General features: G+C 62.3%; 1 protein-coding gene across 3 annotated transcripts; it reads left to right on the forward strand.

Moving 5' to 3' along the window:
- Positions 1–268: 268 nt before the first annotated feature.
- LOC132363237 (secretory carrier-associated membrane protein 4) lies at positions 269–19,104 on the forward strand. Of its 3 annotated transcripts, XM_059918878.1 has the most exons (8): positions 269–349; positions 6,926–6,974; positions 8,125–8,253; positions 8,543–8,699; positions 10,755–10,856; positions 11,020–11,199; positions 15,638–15,755; positions 17,443–19,104. In XM_059918878.1, the coding sequence occupies exons 2-8, from the start codon at positions 6,968–6,970 to the stop codon at positions 17,620–17,622; spliced, it is 873 nt and encodes a 290-aa protein (XP_059774861.1). In that variant the 5' UTR covers positions 269–349; positions 6,926–6,967; the 3' UTR covers positions 17,623–19,104. The 3 variants fall into 3 exon arrangements, with proteins under 3 accessions (XP_059774861.1, XP_059774858.1, XP_059774860.1); XM_059918875.1 differs by lacking the exons at positions 6,926–6,974; positions 8,125–8,253; positions 8,543–8,699; ... (2 more) ...; positions 15,638–15,755; positions 17,443–19,104 and adding an exon at positions 3,853–5,445 and having other exon boundaries at positions 271–349; XM_059918877.1 differs by lacking the exons at positions 6,926–6,974; positions 8,125–8,253; positions 8,543–8,699; ... (2 more) ...; positions 15,638–15,755; positions 17,443–19,104 and adding an exon at positions 4,113–5,445 and having other exon boundaries at positions 273–349.
- The last annotated feature ends 2,241 nt before the right edge of the window (positions 19,105–21,345 follow it).

The following is a 21,345-nucleotide window of genomic DNA, read 5'->3' on the forward strand; positions in this document are numbered from 1 at the left end:
TGGCGTGTACCCCTCTGCCTCAGTCTCTTCACTCTGCTGATTTCCCAAAGGGCCCCCAGTATCGGACTTTTCCCGCCGCCCTGATGGGTCTCGAACCCTCGACTCAGAGCTCGCCCCTCTCTCCTGCGGGTCACGGGACCAGCGCTCAAGAAAGGGGCGGAGTGAGGCGGCACGCGCGCGCGCGGCCTTGTGGGGATTGTAGTCCCGGCTCCGCCTCCGCCTCGCGCTGACTCCGCCCCTGGAACTACGCTCCCGTCGTGCCCCGCGGCGCCAGGCGGTGGCGGAGGCGGGGCAGGCGGGCCGGTTGCTAAGACTTGGTGAAGCGCAGCGCTTCCGCCCGTCTCCTCAGGTAAGCGCACGGCCCCGGGGTCTCGGGCTCTTGCGTCCCAGGCTCCCGCGGAGGGCGAGCGGGAGCTGGGGCGTGGGTCGCGGCTGCGGCGGAGGCCGGCCGTGCGGGGAGCTAAGAAGCAAACTGGGCCGGGCTCGTGCGCGCCTCGGGCGGGGGCGGGGAGCGGCGCGTGTGCGCGTGCGCGTGCGCGCGGGGCTGCCGGGCCGCGGGACCCAGCTCTCCGTGCCATCGCCTTTCTGCGCGTGCGTGCGCCCCTGCCGTCCGTGGTGGAGACCCCGTGCCCCAGCTGTTTCTGGCGTGCCTTGCCCTGGGGTCATCGCGGCCAGCCCTCTGCCTCCCGGCTGTCCACTGGACTGTCCACTTACCGGCTTCCCGCCCGCTTTGGGGGAAAGACCCCAATCTTTCTGTACGTCCTAAACATTGATAATCCTTTCTGATACTTAACGAAAGTGTGAGTTTTCAAGACCTTTTAAAATTGTGACCTCGGGTCTCTCACACACCCCGCATGCACGAGGTTCTCGAATTTTCATGCACGAAGGCCCCTTACAGGGTGGCCAGGTTCTGCAAGTAAACACGCAGGTTGCCACCTTAAATTGGAATTTTGTGTAAACAACACATACATATATATTTTAGAATACGTATATCCCAGTGATTGCATGGGACACAACACTTATGCTAAAAATTTATCTGCTCATCTGGAATTCGAATTTAGCGAGGCGTTCTGCATGTTATCTGCAGACCTCACTCTGTTGGGGAGCTTGTCAGAAATGCAGATTTCGGGGCCCTCTCCCTTCTGTGGGGCGGAGTCCTGGAAACCGTATTTCAAACCAGCGCCCACCCAGAATGTGTGAGCGGTGTGAGCGTCGGAGACTCCAGCCCTGGCTGTTCCTTCTGTTCAGGGCTCCCCACCCTCCTTCTAGGCCCACCTCTGGGTCACCGCCTCTGAAGAGCCCTCCTGGAGTCTGCTCGTCACAGGGCACTGGGCCGCTGAGCCTCCTGTGGATTTTCTCACTTTCTGCCCCAGGCAGCCGTGCATGGCGGCAGTGGATCCCATTTCACAGAGGGGGAAGCTGGGGGTGGCGTTAGGACAGGTAACATCAGGTCTCAGCCAGGAAAATGTGGGCTGGGTGAGGGCTTCGGGCAGGGCCGGGACACACCCAGGGGTGAGATAAGGCCCCTTCCTCTGGTTGGGTGTCACCTTCAGAGCCTGACTCAGCTTGCTGAATAAGCCCCGTTGCCTCCTGGGACCCCAGACCCACAGCCCGCGGGCACCACAGGAGTTCCAGGGCACCCAGTGAGGGGACTGGCTGTTAGGTGTCCTGGCTCCCTGGTTCCGCAGACCCTCCAGGGCCTGCCCCACGCAGTTGAGCCCTCCCTGAGCTTGGCAGCCGGTGCCCGCCTCAGAGGCTACAACCGTAAATGTAAACAGTTGTGACCGGGGCTGCCCGCCCCATTGGAGCACAGGCACCTTTAGGAGGTGCCCTCGCTGTAGGCAGAGGGAGGTGGACGCACCCAGGGAAGGGCCTGAGCTTGGCGGGAGCAGCAAAGAGCACAGCGGGGAGGGTGGGGCGCAGTGGGGCGCCCAGAGCTGGGGGTGGATGCGGGGCTTCGAGGACGAAAAGAGGAACAGGTCAGCCTCCTAGCGCGCGTGCTTAGGTCCCCGGGGACGATGAAGCAAGTCGCTGGGCGGGTCACCCTCTGCGGACCCTGTTTCTCATCTGTAGAAGGGGCTCAGGACCCCCATCGTCTGGGGCTCAGAAGGCAGAGTCGGGGAGCTCCTGGCCACCTGGCCTCAGCATCAGGTCCTGGCTCTGTCCTCCCAGCCACGTGGCCCCAGGCAAGTTCCTTGTCCTCTAGAAAGGGAACAGCCCCATAGTCTCTGTCCCGGGTCATGGGAAGGAGTCGGGGAGCCTGTTCACGGCAGTGTGAGAACGTGCAGTGGTTCCAGCACCAGCAGCGGTCATGAGGTGCTGGGCCTCGTTTGGGGCCGGCTGCCCTGGCGACCACCAGATGTCCCCCACCACCCCCAAGGAGCAGCAGCTTTACTGAGATACGATTCACACACTGTGTGGTTCACCCACTTAAAGTGTATGTTTGAGTGTTTTTTAGTGTATTTACTATGTTGTGTGATCATCACGTCTGTCTAATTCCAGAACATTCCATCCCCCCAACAGGAACTCTGTCCCCATCAGCAGTCATTCCCCATCCCCTCCACCAGCCCCTGACAACCACGAAGCCACTCTCTGTGTCTGTGGATTTGCCTGTCCTGGACGTTTCCCATCAATGGAATCACACACTGTGTGTCCTTCTGTGTCTGGCTTCTCTCACTGAGCATCGTGTTCTCAGGGTCCATCCACGTTGTAGCGAGTGTCAGGGCTTCACCCCTTTTCATGGCTGAGTGATGCTCCCGTGTGTGGAGGGACCACGTTGTGTTTATCTGTCCATCTTTCTGTGGACATTTGGGTTGTGTCCACCTTTTGCTGCTGTGAATCCCGCTGCTGCAAACACGCATGTGCAGGTGCCTGTGTGGATGTGGGTCTCAGTTCTCCTGGACACACACCTAGGAGCGGACGGTGGCCTGCTGTGGTTCTTAGGCATCCTCCCTGGGAGCCAGCAGCCCGGCCAGCAGTGTCCCAATGGCAGCCCCCTGTATTTGTCGCTTGTTTTATTTTGATCAGACAGAGCTTGCATTCTTGGAGACACAAACGGGACTGTGTCTGTCTTGCCCAGGAGACAATGGGAGCTTTTGTGCCCTGGGGCAGGCTGTGCGGGCCCTGGCATCCTGGGCACGGTGTGTGCCGGGAGCGGATTCAGAACCAGTGCTCCAGACCCTCCTGAGGGCCCCGCCTGGCACGGGCGTCATGGGCACCCGAGGGGCCGTCCACGCTGGCCGCTTCTCAGAGCTGCCACCTGCACCCCTGGTCCTGTGCGTTTGCCGAGCTCGTATCGTGAGCTTCGGACAGGCGGTGGTGGGCGAGGACCTACCGTGTCCTCTGGGGGGGCCTGTGAGCCGGGGCGCATCACAGGAGCAAAAGCCTCGTCCGGGGGGAGAGGCGGAAGGGGCTGGCCCACTCCGAGACGCCACCAGGGTGCAGGGCGCTGCGGGCATGGCACCGAGATCCTCTGGGGTCCCGCGAAGGTCATCTGTAGTGCATCTCTAACGTCATCCAAGGCAGCCCTGACCAGTAGGAATGTAATGCAGGGCATGTATGTGAGATGAAGCGTTTAGAAGCCATGTTTTTGAAAAGTATGAAGAAACAGGTGAACTTAACGTTAGTAGTACGTTTCTTTAACCTGAGACAGGCAGAGTATTCCCACTTCAGCACGTAGGCAACACAGTCATTCCCCGGTATCCATGCGGAACTGGTTCCAGGACCCCCAAGGATAACAAAATCCGAGGATGCTCAAGGCCCTTATATAAAACGGTGTAGTGCAGACGGTCCTCGGTATCTGTAGAATACAGAAAAAACTGAGACAGTTTACGTTCTTTCTTTTGTATTAAGTCTCTGAGGTCCGGTGTGCATTCTCCCAACATGAAACATCTCAGAGCAAAAGGGGGAAAAAAGACACCGTGACGAGGGCGGTTTAAACTCTGTGCAAAGCAAGCGTTAGTAGGCCGTGAGTGAGAGCACGACCGCTGATGCGTCTTGCTCGGTTGGACGAGCCTCCAGATTCGGCACGCTCCTGGGACCGACCCCTCGTCCGGCCCAGCAGGCCTCCCGCAGCTGAGGATGATGCCCTGCTCCGGTGTCTGTCCCCGCAGTCGGAGCCCCGCCGAGGATGGACCCCACCCCGGGCGCCGTGGAGCCACACAGAGACGCAAAGGTCGGGAGCCCCGAGCGAGAGCCGGCGTGGCAGGCCCTCCCGATCCTGTCTGAGCAGCAGTCTGGCGCTGTGGAGCTGGTGCTGGCCTACGCCGCGCCGGTCCTGGACAAGCGCCAGACCTCACGCCTCCTCAAGGAGGTGTCGGCCGTCCACCCGCTGCCCGCACAGCCTCACCTCAAGAGGGTGCGACCCAGCCCCCGCCCCGGCTGCCCACACGCGCTGGAGATGCTGCTGTGCCTGGCGGAGCCGGCCGCGGGCGTGCGATCACTGGCCGAGCTCCTCCCGCCGCCGGCCGTGGACCCCCGCGGCCTAGGGCAGCCCTTCCTGGTGCCCGTGCCCGCGCGGCCGCCCCTGACCAGGGGCCAGTTCGAGGAGGCACGCGCTCACTGGCCCACCACCTTCCACGAGGACCGGCAGGTGACCCGAGCCCTGGCCGGGCAGCTCTTCTCGGCGCAGGAGCGGGCGGCGATGCAGAGCCACATGGAGCGGGCCGTGTGGGCCGCGCAGCAGGCGGCCTCGCGGGGCCTGCGGGCCGTGGGGGCGGTGGTGGTGGAGCCGGCCTCGGGCCGCGTGCTGGCCACGGGCCACGACTGCAGCAGCGCTGCCGGCCCCCTGCTGCACGCCACCATGGTGTGCATCGACCTGGTGGCCCGGGGCCAGGGCCGCGGCGCCTATGACCTCGCACCCCACCCCGCCTGCTCCTTCGCCCCAGCCACCGCCCCCCCGGGCGTCCGCGCGGGCTCCGTGCGCAAGCTGGACGAGGACGCCGATGGCCTGCCCTACGTGTGCACCGGCTACGACCTGTACGTCACCCGCGAGCCCTGCGCCATGTGCGCCATGGCCCTGGTCCACTCCCGCGTGCGGCGCGTCTTCTACGGGGCACCCTCTCCGGACGGCGCGCTGGGCACCCGCTTCCGCCTCCACGCCCAGCCGGACCTCAACCACCGCTTCCAGGCCTTCTGTGGCCTGCTGGAGGCCCAGTGCCGCCGGCTGGACCCCGACGCATAGGCCTGGCCCGGACCTTCCTCGGCCTCCCTCATGTTGCCCGAGGCTGCCGCCCCGTCTCGGCTTGGGGACACTCGCGCTGTTGCTGCCGGCGCGTGGGGTGCATGCCTGTCTGGGTGAGCTCTTCCCCGGGCTTGGGCATAGCGGGGCTCCAGCTGGGCCGAGTAGCCAGGCAGCTTCAGACCTGGGCTTCTGGGGCCACCGGGATTGTGTCTCCTCTTCTCAGGTGTCAGGAAACAGCCCTGACGTGTGAAAATAAACAACTGAAAACCAGGTCGGTGTCTGGGACTTCCCTGGCGGTCCAGTAGTTAGGGCTCTGCGCTTCCAGTGCAGGGGGTGCAGGTTCGATAAGATCCCACGTATCACGCGGTGCGGCCAAGAGAAAAAAAGAAACCAGGTCGTTGTCTGTTGACAGAGGAGCGAGGGTCCCTCGGTCGGGGTGGCTGCTTCCGCCGACACCTGGGCTTGTACTGGGGTGGGGGGGTGGGCGGCGAGCTTCTGAGCCACGCATGGGCAGGGCGGGGCCCCCGGAGTCTGGAAGGCTGTGGCTGGACTCTGGGGAGAAGCCCCGCCAGCCTGGACTCAGCTGACCACATCAATTTCCCGTCCTTCGCAGGTGCCCACCGGGTCCCCAGAGGGGCCGTTGGGCTCTTCCAAGGCGGGTTAGCACTAGGACCCGTGTGCGTGGGGCTCGGAGCAGCCTGTTTGTCCATCCAGCAGACACGCGTTGACTGACCACACGGTGCCACAGGGCCCTGAGACATCCCTGCTCTGAGCCCCCGCTCCAGCCCCCAGCCCGGGGATGCGCCCAGCCCGTGGGGACAGGGCAGGGGGGCTCGGCCAGAGCCGGAGCAGTGGACAGACAGTGGGGCCTGCAGGCAGGAGGGCAGGGCCGGGCTGGGCTGAGGGTCCCGGTGGGTCCCTCGCTGAGCAGGGGGCCGGGGGGTGGACCCAGGGAACTCTCGGTCACTGGATCCTTCCCACCTGGACCACCTCCAGGCAGGGCTCCCCCACTCACTCTGGTGCCAGGCGCAGGGGGCAGTGCAGGCCCAGCTGTACCGTGAGGGCCAGGTGGGCACCAGGCGTGGCCACAGTGCCTGGCCCATTTCCTGAAGATGGCACCATCTGCCCACAGGGCCCTCGTGGAACAGGTGAATTCAGCTCAGTTACGCGCCTTGACGGTGTCTCCTGTGAGGGGCTGCTCTGTGACACTGGCTCCTGGGCTCCTTCTGGGCAGGGCCGCTGGGTGCCGGGCCTGTCCCCTGGCATTTTACTTGGATTGCAATGGGGTCCTTGGCCTTGGAAGGCTCACAGGGGCAAAAACCACAGACCAGAGAGGTTGTGTGGTTTGCCTGAAGTCACACAGCAATGAGCATGGACCCATTTATCGGTGATTCAGAGACTCTTTGTGGCCATAGGAGGTGCTCAGAGCCATCCGTGGATAAAGGGGAAGTTTGGGGGGTGGGGGGGATGAGGCAGGAGGGCAGTGGGGGTGGGTTGCCGGGATCCTCTGGCCTGATGCCTCCCCTCGCATAAGTGCCAGGCTGCCCGGGGGGCTCTGAGGTGAGGTGGTGACTGGGATCGCACGTTCGGGGCTGGGCCAGCCTTTGGGCCAAGAGCCCAGATACCCCTGTGGACGGTTTGGTGGTTAGGACTGTGCCCGCGGTGGCCCCCTGGGTCTGCAGCTGGCGTTGGGGTCGCCCAGCAGCCATGGGGACCCCCTGACTGTGACTGTCTCCCCTCCAGGTGGCTGCAGGCTTCCACCCCTGCCCTGTCTTCACAGCGGAAATGTCAGGTGAGTCCTGGCCACGTCGCACAGCGAGGGTTCCGGCTTCTCCACCCCTCTGGGAAGCGCTCGGGTGCTGGACGCTGTGCTGCGGGCAGGATCACGTCCCCCTTGAGGCCCGTGCAGTGCCTGACACGGCAGCACGTGCGCTAAAATGGAGCCATACAGAGATGAGCACGGCCCCTGCGCGGGGGGACACGCAAGACCGGAAAAGTTTCGTGTTGAAAACCATGAAGTCCGGACCCCGGGACCCTGGAACAGGACCCTATTGCAGATGTGACTTAATTTGAGGTCCCAGTGGCATAGGGTGGCCCTGATGTCTCATGGCAGATGTCCTAAGAAGGAGGAAATGTGGGCACAGACACGCAGAAGCCAGGGAAGATGGGGGCGGACACTGGAGGGACGGGTCCACAAGCCCAGGACACCCCCAGAAGCTGGAAAGGGCAGGAAGGACCCTCCCCTGGAGCGTGTGGAGGGAGCGTGGCCCTGTCACACCTGGATTTCAGTCATCTGGTGTCCAGAATGGAGATGGATAAATCTCTGTTGTGTTAAGCCCCCCAGTCTGTGGTCGTTTGTTACAGCCGCCCCGGGAAGTTCGTATGTCCCGAGTGCCAGAACCTTCCCTGGAGTCAAAGGTGTGAATGGCACGTGGGCCCCGCCATCGAGTCTGTGTGTGTTCCTGTGACTTCTGAGAAATCACCACAAACTCAGTGATTTAAATAAAATTTGTTCTCTGACAGTCCTGAGGTCAGGAGTGCGACTGGGGTCTCACGGGGCTAAATCCAGGCGTGGGCAGGGCTGGTCCTTCCGGAGGCTCCAGGGGAGCAACGGTTCCTGCGTTTTCCAGCTTCTGGAGGCGCCGCATCCCTGGCTCGCGGCCCCTCCTGCATCCTCACAGCCAGCAGCGCAGCATCTCCCGTCTCTCTCTGCCTCTGACCCTCCCGCCTCCCTCTTATAAGGACCCTGGGATGATGCTGGGCTCCCCGGGGAATCCAGGGTCATCCCCATCTCAGGGGCCTTAACTTAGTCCCACCTGCAAAGTGCCCTCTGCCCCGTGGGGTGACATGTCCACAGGTCCTGGGACCAGATGGGCGCATCTTTGGGGCCGCTACGAGCTGATTGCAGTGTGGGTTTTGTTCTGGCCCCTCTGTCCCTGCAGGAAAGGAGAACAACTTCCCCCCGCTGCCCAAGTTCATCCCCCTGAAGCCCTGCTTCTACCAGAACTTCTCTGACGAGATCCCTATCGAGCACCAGGTCCTGGTGAAGAGGATCTACCGCCTGTGGCTGTGTGAGTGGACAGGGCAGGAATGGGAGGGCCACCTGCACCACCCAGAGACCCAAGCCCAGGACAGGGACAGGCTAGGAGGCCACCCTGTGCCCGGGCGGTGAGAGCCTGAGGGTTTGGTAATAAAGCTCCTTTCTGATGAGCTCCTGTCCGGTGTGCATGGAGCAGGTGGGGGGCTGGGCCCCCTGGACCCTTCTCTGGCCTCGCGGTCCCTGCACTCATGGGAGCCTCAGTCCAGGGTGGGGGGTGTCCCGGCTCAGCCCCTCTCTCCCCCCTCGCCCCCTCCCCCCAGTCTACTGCACCACCCTGGGCGTCAACCTCGTCGCCTGCCTGGCCTGGTGGATCGCCGGTGGCTCGGGAGCCAACTTCGGCCTGGCCCTGGTCTGGCTGCTGCTGTTCTCCCCCTGCAGCTACGTGTGCTGGTTCCGGCCCGCATACAAGGCCTTCCGGTGAGTGGGGCGGGCAGCCCGCACCCTCCAGGGGCCCTCGGGGAGTGTCTGGTGCTGAGAGCCCCAAACCGAGGGGAACAGGATACCTCACCGTGTGCGCTCCCCTCCGTGCCCAGCCCCGCGTGGGCTGCATCCTGGTCTGCATCTGCCGCCAGGCCCAGGCGTGAGCGCCACCCCTTCCTCTTGTCCAGTTGGGATGGCACTTTATATCGGCTCTGCAGACAGTGGCCCATGGGCCAAAACCAGCTGTTGCCTGTTTTGTTCATTTTTCTTAATTTTATTGAGATAACATTTTACATAGTATCCAGCTTACCTGCTTAACAGTTCAGTGTTTCTAGTATCTTCACAAGGTTGTACAACCATCACCACTGTCTAATTCCAGAACATTCCGTCACCCCAAAGAGAAACCTCGTGCCCATTAGCATCCCCCCATCCCCCTCCCCAGCCCCTGACAACCATGAACCTGCTCTCTGTGTCTGTGGATCTGCCTGTTCTGGACGTTTCCTGTCAGTGGAATCACACACTGTGTGTCCTGTGTCTGGCTTCTCTCACTGAGCATCGTGTTCTCATGGTCCATCCACGTTGTAGCAAGTGTCAGGGCTTCACCCCTTTTCGTGGCTGAGTGGTGCTCCCATGTGTGGAGGAACAACAGGTTTTTTTTGTTTTTTTTAAAAAATAATATCGTGGGTATTTTTTGGGCTGTGTTGGGTCTTCGTTGCTGTGTGCAGGCTTTCCTTAGTTGCAGAGAGCAGGGGCTACTCTTTGTTGCAGTGTGCAGGCTTCTCATCGCGGTGGCTTCTGTTGCTGAGCACGGGCTCTAGGGGCACGGGCTTCAGTAGTTGTGGCACAAGGGCTCAGTAGTTGTGGCTCACGGGCTCTAGAGTGCAGGCTCAGTAGCTGGGGCGCGTGGGCTTTGTTGCTCTGCGGCATGTGGGATCTTCCTGGACCAGGGCTCAAACCCGCGTCCCCTGCATTGGCAGGCGGATTCTTTTTTTTTTTTTTAAAGGAATTTCACTTTATTTATTTATTTATTTATTTCTTGGCTGTGTTGGGTCTTCGTTTCTGTGCGAGGACCCTCTCCAGTTGCGGCAAGCCAGGGCCACTCTTCATCGCGGTGCGCGGGCCTCTCACTATCGCGGCCTCTCTTGTTGCGGAGCACAGACTCCAGACGCGCAAGCTCAGCAGTTGTGGCTCACGGGCTCAGCTGCTCCGCGGCATGTGGGATCCTCCCAGACCAGGGCTCGAACCCGCGTCCCCTGCACTGGCAGGCAGACCCCCAACCACTGCGCCACCAGGGAAGCCCGGCAGGCGGATTCTTAACCACTGCGCCACCAGGGAAGTCCCCCCACAGTCGTTTATCCATCATCCGTTGATGGGCGTTTGAGTTATTGCCACCTTTTGGGTGCTGTGAATCTTGCTCTGTGAATGTTTGCCCCCAGCCAGCCCCCTGCTACTCAGGTGTGTGCCATGTTTGCCCCTGGAAGGTCCCTGAATCCAAGACTCAGTGGGAGTCATACAGGGCCCCTGGTGCCCTCTTGGAGGCAAGAACCAGAAACCCGCTCACATGTGCTGAAGCGAAAGGGGCCCGTTGCTTGAGGCCCCAGGCTGGCTGGTGCGACTGTGCCCAGGAATGGGGACCCCCGAGGGCTTCGGGGACTGCCTGGGAGCAGCCCTGAGCTGCGCGAGCATCCCTGCCTCCCCCGCCCTTCCTCTGCTGGGGGTTCCCCGGCGCCTGCCCTCCTTTCATTAGCCGGAAGTGGCCTGGGTGAGCCCCGTGCAGCCTCCCTTGTCCGGGGCGGCAGGCATGGGTCCAGCATGCAGAGCACCTCAAATCCGCGATGAACCTCCCTCGGGCCACGCGGGTGCGGGCATGTGCTTAGGACGCAGGAGGCTCTTAAATTCCCTTCCCAGGAGGAGTGTGTCTGGGTGATGTCCTCTGGGAAGGGCAGCGCTGGGCCCCTCCTGATGGGAACTGCAGGGGAGGGGCCGTCCCACTCCCGCAGCCTCTGCCTCTTCCTCTCTGGCCTCAGTAATGGCTGTTTTTCTTCTCTCCAGATCTGACAGCTCCTTCAATTTCATGGCGTTTTTCTTCATCTTCGGAGCCCAGTTTGTCCTGACCATCATCCAGGCTGTCGGCCTCTCGGGATGGGGCGCGTGGTAAGCAGGGCCCCCGAGAGCCCGCGACAAGTGGGATCAGCTCTGGGGCCACGAGTCACTTGCTCATACCGTTAGTGCAGGCCGAGCTCTGTGACGAGGACCCCAAAACTCCGACAGCTGGGAGAGGCCTGACGTTTGCTCCTTGCTCTTGTCAACCCTCCAGGGAGGTGCCGGCTCAGGGGGCTGGGTGCGGCGGATCCGCCCGCCTTCTGCCGCGTTGTGCGTGGTCACCCGGCCCCAGGAGGACCTGGGAGGCGTGGTCCATGGTGTGTCTGGGGGTTGGGAGAGCAGCTCGAGGGCCTGCCCTGAGCGGCCACCTGTGCCTAGGCCTACCATCTAGGGGGTGAGCCATTTTCCATTTGTTTGCTTTTGGGGTATCATATGAGGTTTCTGTGGCTACTGTAACAAATTACTCCAGATTTAGTGACTTGAAATGAAAGAAACTTATGTCACGTTCTGGAGGTCAGAACTCACTTAACCTGTGAGTGGGCAGGGCTGGTCCTTCTGGAGGCTCCAGGGGAGCAGCGGTTCCCGCCTTTTCCAGCTTCTAGAGGCACCGCCTCCCTGGCTCGCGGCCCCGTCCTCTATCCTCGTATCTCTATCGTATCCAGCAGTGCCTCATCTCCCGTCTCTCTCTGCCTCTGACCCTCCTGCTTTCCTCTTATAGGGACCCTGGGATGACGCTAGACCCCCCGGGGAATCCAGGGTCATCCCTGTCTCAGGGGCTTTAACTTAATCCCACCTGGAAAGTCCCTTTTGCCACCTAAGGTGCCACATCTTCGGGGCCCTGGAGCAGGACGTGGCACTGTCGGGGCAGCGGGTCCGTCTGCGGCAGGCAGTGCCCAGAGGTGGCACTGGGCAGTTGCTCTTCCTGCCTCATGTGCCGCCGGGCGTGTCCCCACATCTCTTGGTACAATTTCTCGGCATGTCGGGACCTTGCCCGTGTGAGCGGCGGGGAGTCCTCTGGGTCACGCCCTCTGGTGGATCTTCTGGCTCCTGGGTGGGGGGTGCCTGTCGCCATTGCCTTCAAGGTGTCTGTCCCCGTCACTCTGCCGTGTCCGCGGGGACGGCCGCCACGTGCCCTTGGCAGTGGTGAGCTGTGCGCGCTCCTTTTGTTCTTGAGGCCCCGCTGAGGTTGCACGGCCTCTCGGTGTCCATTTGCTGCCGGGCCTTCACCCCTCCGCAGCATGGAGCCTGTCACCCAGCGTCATTTCCAGGGTGTGTCTCTCCGGGTTCCTGACATCGCTCCCTCCCCGCGTGGTGAGCAGACCCTGAGTGCTGGGCCTCCTCTTGGCCGATGCCTTCCCAGATGCGGGTCTGGGGTCCCCAGGACCACCCCAGGTGCAGGGATTCACTGGGCGACCCCCAGGCATGGCTGAGACCCCAGATGCAGCGGGAGAGTAGGTGCCCGGGTGGATCCCACGTTTGCACAGGCGGTGTTGGGACAGGGAGCCCCCGAGGTCCGGTTCCAGACTCAGCCTCACGCCGGCACCCAGCCGCCTTCTGCCTGGCCCCCCATCGCCGTGGTTTCTGCGCGGACGGGCAGGGCGCACACCTTCCTTGGGGCCCAGTCTGCAGAAAGGGAACATCGGAGCCGACCTTCCCACCTCCCATGGGGGCCTCCCCAGCTGGTGACCTCACCTCGCGCAGGGGCTGCCCCGAGATGTTGCCCTTGTCTGGGAAGTCGTGGGGAGGGGGAGGGGGGTAGTAATAACAACGGTGACAGTGACGGTGACGGTGCTCCTGGTTGTGCAGGCTGGCCTGGGCACCTCCCAAGGGCTGGCTCATTTGCTCCCCTTGAAGGAGTCTCCTGACTTCCTAGTCTGCAGACAGGGGGACGGGCGTGGATGGGGGCAGGGGTTAGGGTCAGGGTTAGGCTCGGTACCTGGTACCCAAGGCCCTCCCCTTCCTGCCAGTGTGGGCAGCTGTCCTGGCTCTGGTCCCGTACGGGTACCCCCGGGCTCCGCAGATGTGGTGGAGTAGATGGCGCCTGGCCCGGGGGCCTCCTCGGGGCTCAGTGCTGGGGCTGGGGCCGAGGAGCTGCAGCTCTGCCGGTCTGCGTTCACCCTGACGGGCCAGCCTGGGGTCTGCCCCGCTGCTGAGCCTCCCCGCCCGGGGTCTGCCCACTCCGGGGGTCTCCTCCTGGCTGGCTGGGGTCTCCCTGTTCCTGGGGTCTCACCCTCCTGCCCAGGTGGCCGCAGTCCCGCAGGTCACCTCCAGGGAGCGAGTGGACCACCCTGGGGTCAGCGTGTGGAGCCTTGGGGATGCCTTCGGGGGGCACCGGCTCCCAGCCAGTCCCAGGCCCGCAGGTCTGTCCCTTCCTGCCCACCCCAGACGCTTCCCTGTGAGTCCGTGCAGGAGGTGGACTTTTAAAACCTCTGAGACATCTTATACATAAAAGGCCGCAATGCTGCTTTGCACCAAGAAACCAACAGTGACCCCAGCACCTCAGATGCTCAGACGTGTCTTTCTTGCCCTCTCGTGACCTTCTCACCTGGGGCTCCTTAGAGGTTCACCGACCCGGGGCAGAGCACGCCGCCCACCACTCAGCCAACTCCCCGCCCACATCTGACGGCCTCTCCTCGACCAGACGACCAGACGTGGCGGGTGCAGTGCTCTTACCCACCTGCAGGTGTCACGGGTTTCCACAGCGTTTCCGTGACAGGTCTTTCCCCTCGGGAATCCCTGTGGGTTGTTAACGTTTGGCCTTTGCGGTTGGTTCACATCAGACTCCAGGTGAGGTGTGCACGCCTCTCTGATCCGGGAGCTCGACCGTCTGTAGTCTCCACGGTAGGGGCTTTATCCAGGTGCCTTCACAGCCAGAAAGGCAGCCTTTTAAGCGCACGATTCAGTGGTTTTCAGTGTATTTACAAAGATAGAGGTTCATCACCTCTATCCAATTCCAGAACATTCCATCACCCCAAAAAGAAGCCCGTCCCCATCAGCAGTCACCCCCACCCCCTCCCCAGCCCCTGACAACCACGCATCCACTCTCTGTGTCTGTGGACCTGCCTGTTCTGAACATTTCCCATCAATGGAATCACACACTGTGTGTCCTTCTGTGTCTGGCTTCTCTCACTGAGCATCATGTTCTCAGGGTCCGTCCACGTGGTAGCGAGTGTCGGGGCTTCACCCCTTTTCGTGGCTGCGTGATGCTCCCGTGTGTGGAGGGACACGGTACGTGTGTCCGTTCACGGACACATGGGTGGACGCTTGGGTTGTCTGTGCCTGTCTGTTATTGCTAGTCGTTCTGCTGTGCAGTTTCTACAGGTATCTGTGTGAATGTGTGTCCTTGTCTCTCTTCCACCTGGTTGTGGAATTGCTGGGCAACGCAGTAACTATTTAGCCGTCGGAGGAGCTGCCAGGCCCTCCCATAGCTTTTGCAGGCTGCCTCCCTGTGCTGTCCTTTTGCACCTTCTGTCCCCATCTCCCTGGCTCTGTCCCCTCGAGCTCCTGGCCGAGTGGCCTTGGGGGAGCACCTGGCACCCTCGTGTCCCCGCCGCCTTGTCTCCAGGCCTGTCATCCTCCCTGCCCTCCCCCCACTGCCGCTTGCCTTGGCTGCCCCGCCTGGTGGGTGCCGCAGGCTCTGCACGTCTGTGCGTAGCTGGTCGAGGCCGGTTTATCACCCACTGTCCTGAGTGGGTCACCCTGGGCTGTTGGTGAGATTGTTCTGTGGAAGCTCCGGCTGCCGGTTCCTCTGGGAGGCTGGGCCGTGGAGCAGGTCCCCATCCTACAGCCCCACCCTCCCCAGTGGCCAGGATTCATGGCCCCAGATCCGATGTGAGATCATTGGTCCCCAAAGTGGCCCCTCCCTCAGCAGAGCCAGCCCCTCCTCCCCTCCCAGGAGCCCACAGACAGCATCCAGCGCCCCACTGGCCCAGCCCTAGCTGCCTGTCTACCCACCTGAGCCCCCCAGCCGCCCGGCTGTGCTCATACCCCTCAAAGTGCAAAGCAGCGTGTTCTGCTGTCCTTGTTTGTACACAAGGACGTCCCTCCTGGTTTCACAGAGGGGCGAGGCCTGTTCATGTGTGCCTGCAGCGGGTTGCCTACATCTTATAAACTCTCTCAGGAAGGATACGTAGTAGATGAGCTACACCGGTTCCCTCTGGGCTGGGGAGGGGGTCGGCAGGAGAGAGACTGTCTATTGTGTATTTTTAAAAATTTCCTGAATCTTGAACTATGCGGTGTCATTACTTGCTAAGAAGAAACATTCTCAAAAACACCCTATTTCCTGCCTCTCCCTCCCAGAGACCAGATGGGTGTTCTTCCGCGTGTGGACTCGGGACGCACCCAGGGACCACCAGCTTTCTCTTGTTTTGCTGTCTCCTTAGTAAACTGATGTTCCAGTCGTTCCCAGCCAGTGGGCGTTTACAGGTTACCCTCAGCTTTTTCTTCTTACAAACAATGGCCGTGGCATAAATTTTTACAAGTGAAATAGTTGGGGGAAAAAGAATGAGCGCTTAAGTCTTGTTCTAGGTCACACCCCATTGCCCTCCAGGGAGGGTGCACCCCACACTGACAAGGTAGTGTTTGTTTCTTCATTCCCTCACGATGTTTGCCGGGACAATGGTGTGAGAACAAGACTTTTTCTAACTTGCACATCGTTGTTGGTGGGTTCGAGCATCGCTTCCTAAGTTCGTTGCTCCTTGCGAATTGCCCATTTTCTCTGTCGGTCATTTACCTTTTTCTTGTTGATTTATTGGAGCTCTTTACATATGAGGGATGGTGGGCCCTTGTCTGGCGGTCATGCTGGCTCCCACACGCCCTCTCGCCCCTTGCAGTGGTTGGCTGGCTGCGATCGGGTTCTTCCAGACCAGTGTCGGGGCCGCCGTGGTCATGCTGCTTCCGGCCATCATGTTCTCCATGTCGGCCACCATGATGGCCATCACGATCATGAAGGTAACTCCTCTAGGTCCCGAGACATCCCGCTTCCTCTCTCGCATCCTGTGTCCTGACCTCCCAGCCCCGGGGGCTCATCTTACGCTGTTTCGGGAGCAAGAGACCGAGCGTCGGGAGGTGAAGTGAGCGCTGTCAGCAGGGCACACCCTCCGTGGTCCGGACCCTCGACTGCTCAGGCCAGGGCCCTGCCTTCCCGCCCACATGGCCTTCCAGGGAGGAGGGACTCAGGGAGACAGCGCCCTGCGACCGATGGTGACCACTGCCTGCCAGAGCCCCTAGCACGCGTGTCCCAGAGGGTGGTCCACACTGCCACTTAAGCCACCACCGGCCACTAATCACTGTTTACAGTTAAATCCAAATTGAGTAAAGTTAACTAAAACTAAAAATTCCTTGTGTCCATCGCACCCACCTCCTCCTGAGCGCTCAGGCCGTGAGGGGCTGGCGCCGACCAGCTCCACCGTACGGGCTCTCCCTGGACAGCCCCACTCCAGGCGTTTGGAGGCTTCCAGCGGGAACGTGAGCCCTATAGTCTGGGAGCATCGGCTGCACGAGGGTTGTCCTGGGGCCACGTGGAAACCGACGGGTGACAAGGCTGACGGTGCGTCCGCCTGGCCTTCCCGGAGGTGACCCTCTCGGCCGTGCCCCTCCTGTGTGCCCAGTACCAATGCTCAGGGAAGCCAGCCCTACCCACGACTTTTTTTTTTTTTTCCACATGCCATGGGGCTTGTGGGATCTTAGCTCCCCAACCGGGGATCGAACCCTCACCCTCGGCAGTGAAAATGCGGAGTCCTGACCACTGGACCGCTGGGGAAGTCCCTGAAAGCTGGGTTTTGAGTCCCTTCCAGCCTCCGTGCCGTGGGATCTCAGCTGTTTTGTCAGGTTTTGAGGCCTGCACTGTTCCGTCGGAGCCCTGGGTCATCTGGAAGGACAGAGGGGTGCCTGCTCCTCCGTGTTTGCCCCTGAAGTCCCCTGACTCTATGGATGACCTGAAGGGGGCAGGAGGAACCAGCAGAAAGCAGGCCCCGGGAGGCTTGGGGAGATGCTGGGACGAAGGCCACGCAGGGACAGCTGCGGTTCCACCAGGAACATCTCAGCAGCAGACGGGAGGGGTTCCGAGCTGAGCGAGTCCTCCAGAGCAGAGCTGCCCCGTCGGGGTCCCCAGCACCGCCCCGGTTTGGGGGTTCGCCGGGAGGCCATTGCACAGGAGAAAGACAAAGGACAAAAGCGTCAGCTTCGCTGCTCAAGTGCCTCAAGTTAAAACAAACGCCATCTTCTCAGTTAGTGGATTTGCCGGGACTTCCAGAAATAGCCCAGCCCCGTGTCCGAGGGGCCCAGCCTTCCTGGACGGTGGGGAGGAGGCAGTGGTTAGTCCCTAGAGGTCTCTGCTGAGGTAGTCATTGCAGAGATGCCCTTGGCAACACAGGGGCCTGGGGCCTGATGTGCCCCGGGGGGTGAGTCACCGGGTGGTCGCCAGGCCACAGACCTGTCCTGGACGAGCCCCTTTTTGCTGGGGCGGCGGAGACCCTCGGACGGGCAGGCAGTGGTCACAGCGCAGGCACGGCCTTCAGAGCCCCCGTCTCAGCTTCTGCGCGTTTTCTAAAGTTCCCGCAGTTTGTCATCCGTTTAAGAAAAGCCCCGCCTCGAACCCAAGTGGGTCCCTCCACTGTCCTTTCTTCCACCCCCGCAGGTGCACAGCATCTACCGCAGGGCTGGCGGGAGCTTCCAGAAGGCGCAGACGGAGTGGAGCACAGGCGCCTGGCGGAATCCGCCATCCCGGGAGGCCCAGTACAACAACTTCTCGGGGAACAGCCTGCCCGAGTACCCCACCGTGCCCAGCTACCCGGCCAGCGGCAGCCAGTGGCCTTAGGGGCAGCCCGGCGGCCCCGCTGCCCAGCCTCCCCCGGCCCACCTGCCCCTCGCCATCCACTCCCGCCGCCCTGGGTTTGGTGAGGCCCCTCCGCCAGCCGGGACGGCAGACCCGGGGGCTCTCGGGGACCCGTCCCCGCATTCACCTCACTCCCGAGAGCAGGGCGCCCTGCGAGCTCTGCCCAGAAGCTGTCCGGCCGCCGCTGTCCAGCAGAAGGACACCCACTGTGGTCCTGAATGCGTTTAGTCACCGCGATGTCCACTGTGCTGCAGCCACACCCTCTCCCCTCGGGGTCTCGGGGGGCTGACCCGGGCCTTGCAGGTCAGAGGTGGGCCGGCTGCCCCCTTTCCAGAGCTGCTGACGCGGAGAAGGGCCCCGGCCTGCGTCCACCCTTCCCGGCCTCCATCCGGGCGGTCGCCCTTGACCCAGCTTCCAGTAAGAGGGAAAGAGGGAGGCCTTCCCAGCACCAGGTTCCAGTCCCTGGTGGGAGACGGAGGGGCTCGACGGTAGCCGGGTCCTCCATATGTTTGTCCTCTTGTGGACTCGCCGCCTCAGTGCCACGATCTGAGCTTCACCCCGTCTGGCTGGCTGGCTGGCTGGCCGTCCATCTGTCCATTGGCAGCTTGCCTCCAGTCCCCCTGCCCATGGCCACGCTCATTCCGAGACGCTCTCATCCCCCCCGGAGGGGTCTTAGAGCTGAGACCCTCAGGCAGGACCTCGTCAGATCTGAAACCTGGGACCAACTCACTCTGCGGGGGAGGGGAGCCGCCGGTCAGGCCCCGATGGAAGCAGACGGGAAACCAGGCACATCTCCGCGGAGCGCGCGCCCCAGGCCGAGCGCTGGGCCCGAGGCTCGTGGGCTGCCATCCACACAGCCCTCCCCGGGCCGCGGGGACAGGAGTTGGAGTCCCCGAGGGGACAGAGGAGAGTGACAAGTCTGTGCCTTATTAGGAATCTGAACCCGCCCCTTCGCTCTGCCCTGCTGTCCTTCGAGCTCCTTCCCAGACAAGCAGCCTGCACCTGTGTGAGTGGACGGGCCCCCGTCCAGGCTCCCGGGCGCCCCGGACGCTGCCCCTCAGCTCCTAGCCACCCGGCCCTCGGGGCAGGACACCCTTCCTGTTGCACCAGCTGGGCCGCCCCCGACGCCCCCGCCTGCTTGCTTGGCTACTCGTGCTGACCGCCCCGCGGTGCCCGAAGGCGGCCGCGAGAAAGCGCCCAGGTCTGGGACCCTGATGGGTCCCTGAGATGGGAAACCTGGGTCCCGTCGCGTCCCCAAGGCCACCTCCCGTGACGGAGGCGTGCGCCGCGCTCCCCGTGGGGCCGAGTCTTGCGTGAGCGGGGCGCCACCAGTGACGGGCGATGAGCAGGCGTCAGCCAGCCCGGGATCGCCCACAGCACCCACCCCCACCCCGCTCCTCGCTGTGCGTTGTGGTTTTTGTTACGTGAGAATATCCAGGAAATAAAGACATCCTTTCTGCATCAGAGGAGCCTCCGCAGGGGCTGTTTCTGGCGCCACGTGGTATCACCTCCGGGGCCTTCCTCCCCTGGATCCCAGCGCCCACGGCCTCCGGCGGGATAAACCAGGACCAGGCTGTGCGCTGGGCCGAGTCCCGTCCACGCTGCCGGCCGCCCCTGCCTGGGACCCTGCCCCACCCACCGCGGAGGAGCCGGCAGCCTCGCCCGCAAGCCATGTCCCTTCGTGTTCTTGCTTTCAGTCATATTTTCTTCATGCTCAACAGCTTTCATCTGAAAAAATTTGCAGAAAGTGAGACACCAGCGCCACTTGCTGTGAAGGAGACACGAGGGCTGAAGTGGCTGGGATAGGAGCGGTGCGGGTCTGCAGGGGCCCCAGCCCGGCTCACGGGGGGCCCTGGTGGTGGAGTGGACACCCTGCGTGGACGCGGGAGAGCGGCGGTGGGTCTGTTACCCCACGGACACCAGGGGAAGGAAACGAAGTCCGCAGAGAGGGAGGCAGACGGATCCCAGAGCAAGTGGCGTGGGTTTCCTCGCATCCCCCCAAGTTCACGTGAAGTCCTGACCCGGCACCTCAGAGTGGGACCTGTGTGGGAACGGGGTCTTTGCGGGAGTAGTTAGTTAAGGGGAGGTCACATGGGAACAGGTGGTCCTAACGCAGCAGGACTGGTGTCCTTAAGAGGGGGCCGTTTGGACACACACGGGGAGGGGCCGTGTGAAGGCGGAGGCAGAGACGGGGTGAGGCCGCTCCGAGCCCAGGGTTGTGGGGACCCCCGGAAGACGGGGGAGAGCGAGGGCGGAGGTGGGCAGGTGGTCCCTTGGCAGGAGCCAGCCTGGGACCCCGGATCTCGGGCTCTGCCCTGCTGAGCTGAGGGGATACACGTGTGTGAGCTGCGCAGTCTGCGGTGCTGGGTCGCGGGCGCCCCGCGAATATCAGGGAGGTGAGCAGGCAAGGAGGCCGTGAGCGCCGCGCTGTAGGGCTCGCCTGTCGGCTTGGGGGACACGGGTCAGGCGGACACCGGACGGTGGATGCGGGTCTGGGGAAGGGCATCTGCGTCCTCGGCTCAGAGGTGACGTGGGGGACACAGGACAGGGTGGAGGTGAGGGGACCAAAGCCAGGTCAAGAAGGGGGCCGTCTGCTGGGGCGGCCGTGACGGGACCACTGACCTGGGACCTAAACGAAGGATTTATCACTCCCGGTTCTGGATCCAGGTGTGGCCGGACCGCGCTCCCTCCAGACTCCAGGGGAGGGTCCTTCCTGCCTCTCCCACCCTCAGGGCGCTCCAGGCTCTGCCTCTGTCCTCACAGCCTTCTCTTCTGTCTCTTACGAGGAAACAATCTTTGGATTTGGGGCCCACCCCACGTCCAGCATGATCTCAGCTGGATCCTTACCTTTAGTACATCTGAAAAGACCCTGTTTCCAAGTAAGCTCACGGGTTCCGGGCCACCGCTCAGCCCGTCCAGGGAAAGAGAACCGAGCCTGCACCAAGGGGCTTGGCTCTGGGGATGGGTCCCTGGGATGGACGAGAGCATCATTCATGGGGGAAGGGGCGCAGGTGAGGGTGGGGGCAGGGCACCTGGAGACGCCCGTGGGAGCCTTCCTGCAGGGGAGGCTGGGCTGAGAGCATCCTTAGTGGGATCCGAGGAGAGGGGCTGACCTTGGTCAGGAGCAGGGACAGGTCACTTCTGGTGACAGGAGGCCGGCGGACCAGGCGGGTCCTGCCAATGGTGAGTAGTTGATAGCTGACAGCTTCTTGCCAGCCGTCCTCTAGCTCGGGGTCCCCTGGGCACTGCGGACACGGACTGGAGCATGTTCTGAGGACTGTCCGGGGTGCTGCGGGGTGTGGAGCAGCCTTGCTGGCCCCACCCCCTTGATGCCAGTAGCCCCCCAGTCGTTGATGGCCACAGACGTCCCCAAACGTGGCCCCATGTCCCCTGGGGGCAGGACCACCTGGGTGAGATCCCTGCTTTAGCTGCAAGATTTGACCTGGCAAATCTGTTCTCAGTGGAAGTCAAGAGCAGCAACTGAACTAGAAAACTTGATGAAGGTTTTTTGGTTTTTTTTTAATGTGATTGAGGGATCAGGTACCCTCAGTTTCATCCCAAAGCATCGATGCTGATGGAAGTCACTTCCAGGAGTAAGAACATGAAACAAAAAACACCAGAAAGTTTTTAGAAGGGGACTTGCCTGGGCGTCTAGTGGTTGAGACTCTGCGCTCCCAATACAGGGGGCCCAGGTTTGACCCCTGG

Source organism: Balaenoptera ricei, chromosome 3 (genome assembly GCF_028023285.1).
Source record: "Balaenoptera ricei isolate mBalRic1 chromosome 3, mBalRic1.hap2, whole genome shotgun sequence".
Classification (NCBI taxonomy): Eukaryota; Metazoa; Chordata; class Mammalia; order Artiodactyla; family Balaenopteridae; genus Balaenoptera; species Balaenoptera ricei.

Excerpts from the sequence above, each read along its gene's own strand:
- LOC132363237 (XM_059918875.1), top strand. The coding sequence starts at position 4,130 with ATGGACCCCACCCCGGGCGCCGTGGAGCCACACAGAGACGCAAAGGTC.